The following is a 1,361-nucleotide window of genomic DNA, read 5'->3' on the forward strand; positions in this document are numbered from 1 at the left end:
TTTTCTTGCCATCATAGTGACGGTCTTTAGGCTTGCTTTCTCTCCTTTTCGGTAGCTCACTTTTGCTTCCATGGCTGCCAATATTTTCTGTGCAATAACCGAAGAGAGAAAGAGATGAGAGAGAGAAGAAAGAATCTGAAGTAAAGCAAAACAAAGTGGTTAAGCAAATTAATTTGAATAGCTTGCTTTTACTTCCCTTAGTTGGCGTGTAGCAATGATGCTTTTAGTCAAATCAATCTTCTCTCACTTGCTTATGTTTCCAATGCATTAAATTAAATTTGAATTCCATCCAAAGTGAGGAATGGAATCCGTTGGAAGCATTTAACCATTTTTCTTTGCTTCTTGGGTTCGGTCAAAGCATGGAAACATTCATCAAAAAATTGAATTTGGGCCTTGTGACATTATAATCAAAGCTGGCCCATTTGTATAACATTTGCTTTCCTGATAAAATTGATTTCGGATCAAGCATGGAAAGCACACAAGAAAGCATTTGTTTGGGCTTGCAACAATAATATTTATTCTGGCCCAATTATAACTAGCTTTAATTGCAACAGTTGGGCTTTTGTTTCGGCCCAGCATAAAATCTGCACAACAAAATTATTAATTAAACAAGTATGAATTAGGATTAAATTAATAATTTTGTATTTAAATATTTTAATAATGTTTGTTCATCATCAAAATTAAATAAGAGTTTTCCAAACTCATCATAAAGTTTAAGAATAAATCCAGTTAATTCTAATTAATTTTTATTATTAAATAATTAAATAATTAAATTTACTCTTCAAATTTAAAATATACTATTGCCTAAGATATGTAAGATATATAATTATTCATATATCTTTCCATATAAATTAAAATCTTTAGAATCAATAATTTCATAACAAATACGATCTACAACATTAGTGAAAACAAGAGAGACCATCACATTAAATTTGATTTAAAGTAATTATAAAGATTTTGAAAAATTAAAGTTTTTATTTTTAGTAGGACTTTCAGTATAAAAAAATCCCTATACAAAATTTACGCTTCAAGTCTAATAAAAGAAAAAACGTATTAGATATCATTGGCATAATTCATGTACCTGTATCTAACTATCTAAACCTTTGGTATAACTGATTTTTGTAATAAAAATGAAGAACGACGCGTATCACCAATAGTCATATATATTCCATAAATTAAAGTGAAAAGAAAATTACCGTAAAAAGTTTACTCCATAAAAAAGGAGATGATGCTCCAATTAGAATAGCAGCTCCATAAGCAATTTCAAGAAGTGAAACACAAAACCAAAATACCTAACAAAGTAAAGTATGAACATTGGTAATAATATATATAATCATAGTATAATAAGTTAAAAAAAAAAA

The 1,361-nt window shown here is 28.1% G+C and overlaps 1 protein-coding gene across 1 annotated transcript in view; it reads right to left on the reverse strand.

Moving 5' to 3' along the window:
- Positions 1-1,027: 1,027 nt before the first annotated feature.
- Positions 1,028-1,361, reverse strand: part of LOC107462706 (naringenin 8-dimethylallyltransferase 2, chloroplastic-like) — an 11,128-nt gene continuing 10,794 nt past the window's right edge. The window contains exons 8-9 of the mRNA XM_021129614.2: positions 1,197-1,292; positions 1,028-1,033 (exon numbers count right to left, since the gene is read on the reverse strand). Coding sequence (XP_020985273.2) covers positions 1,028-1,033; positions 1,197-1,292 — 102 coding nt within the window. The remainder of the gene's footprint in view (positions 1,034-1,196; positions 1,293-1,361) is intronic.

This window comes from Arachis duranensis, chromosome 8 (assembly GCF_000817695.3).
Source record: "Arachis duranensis cultivar V14167 chromosome 8, aradu.V14167.gnm2.J7QH, whole genome shotgun sequence".
Taxonomy (NCBI): Eukaryota; Viridiplantae; Streptophyta; class Magnoliopsida; order Fabales; family Fabaceae; genus Arachis; species Arachis duranensis.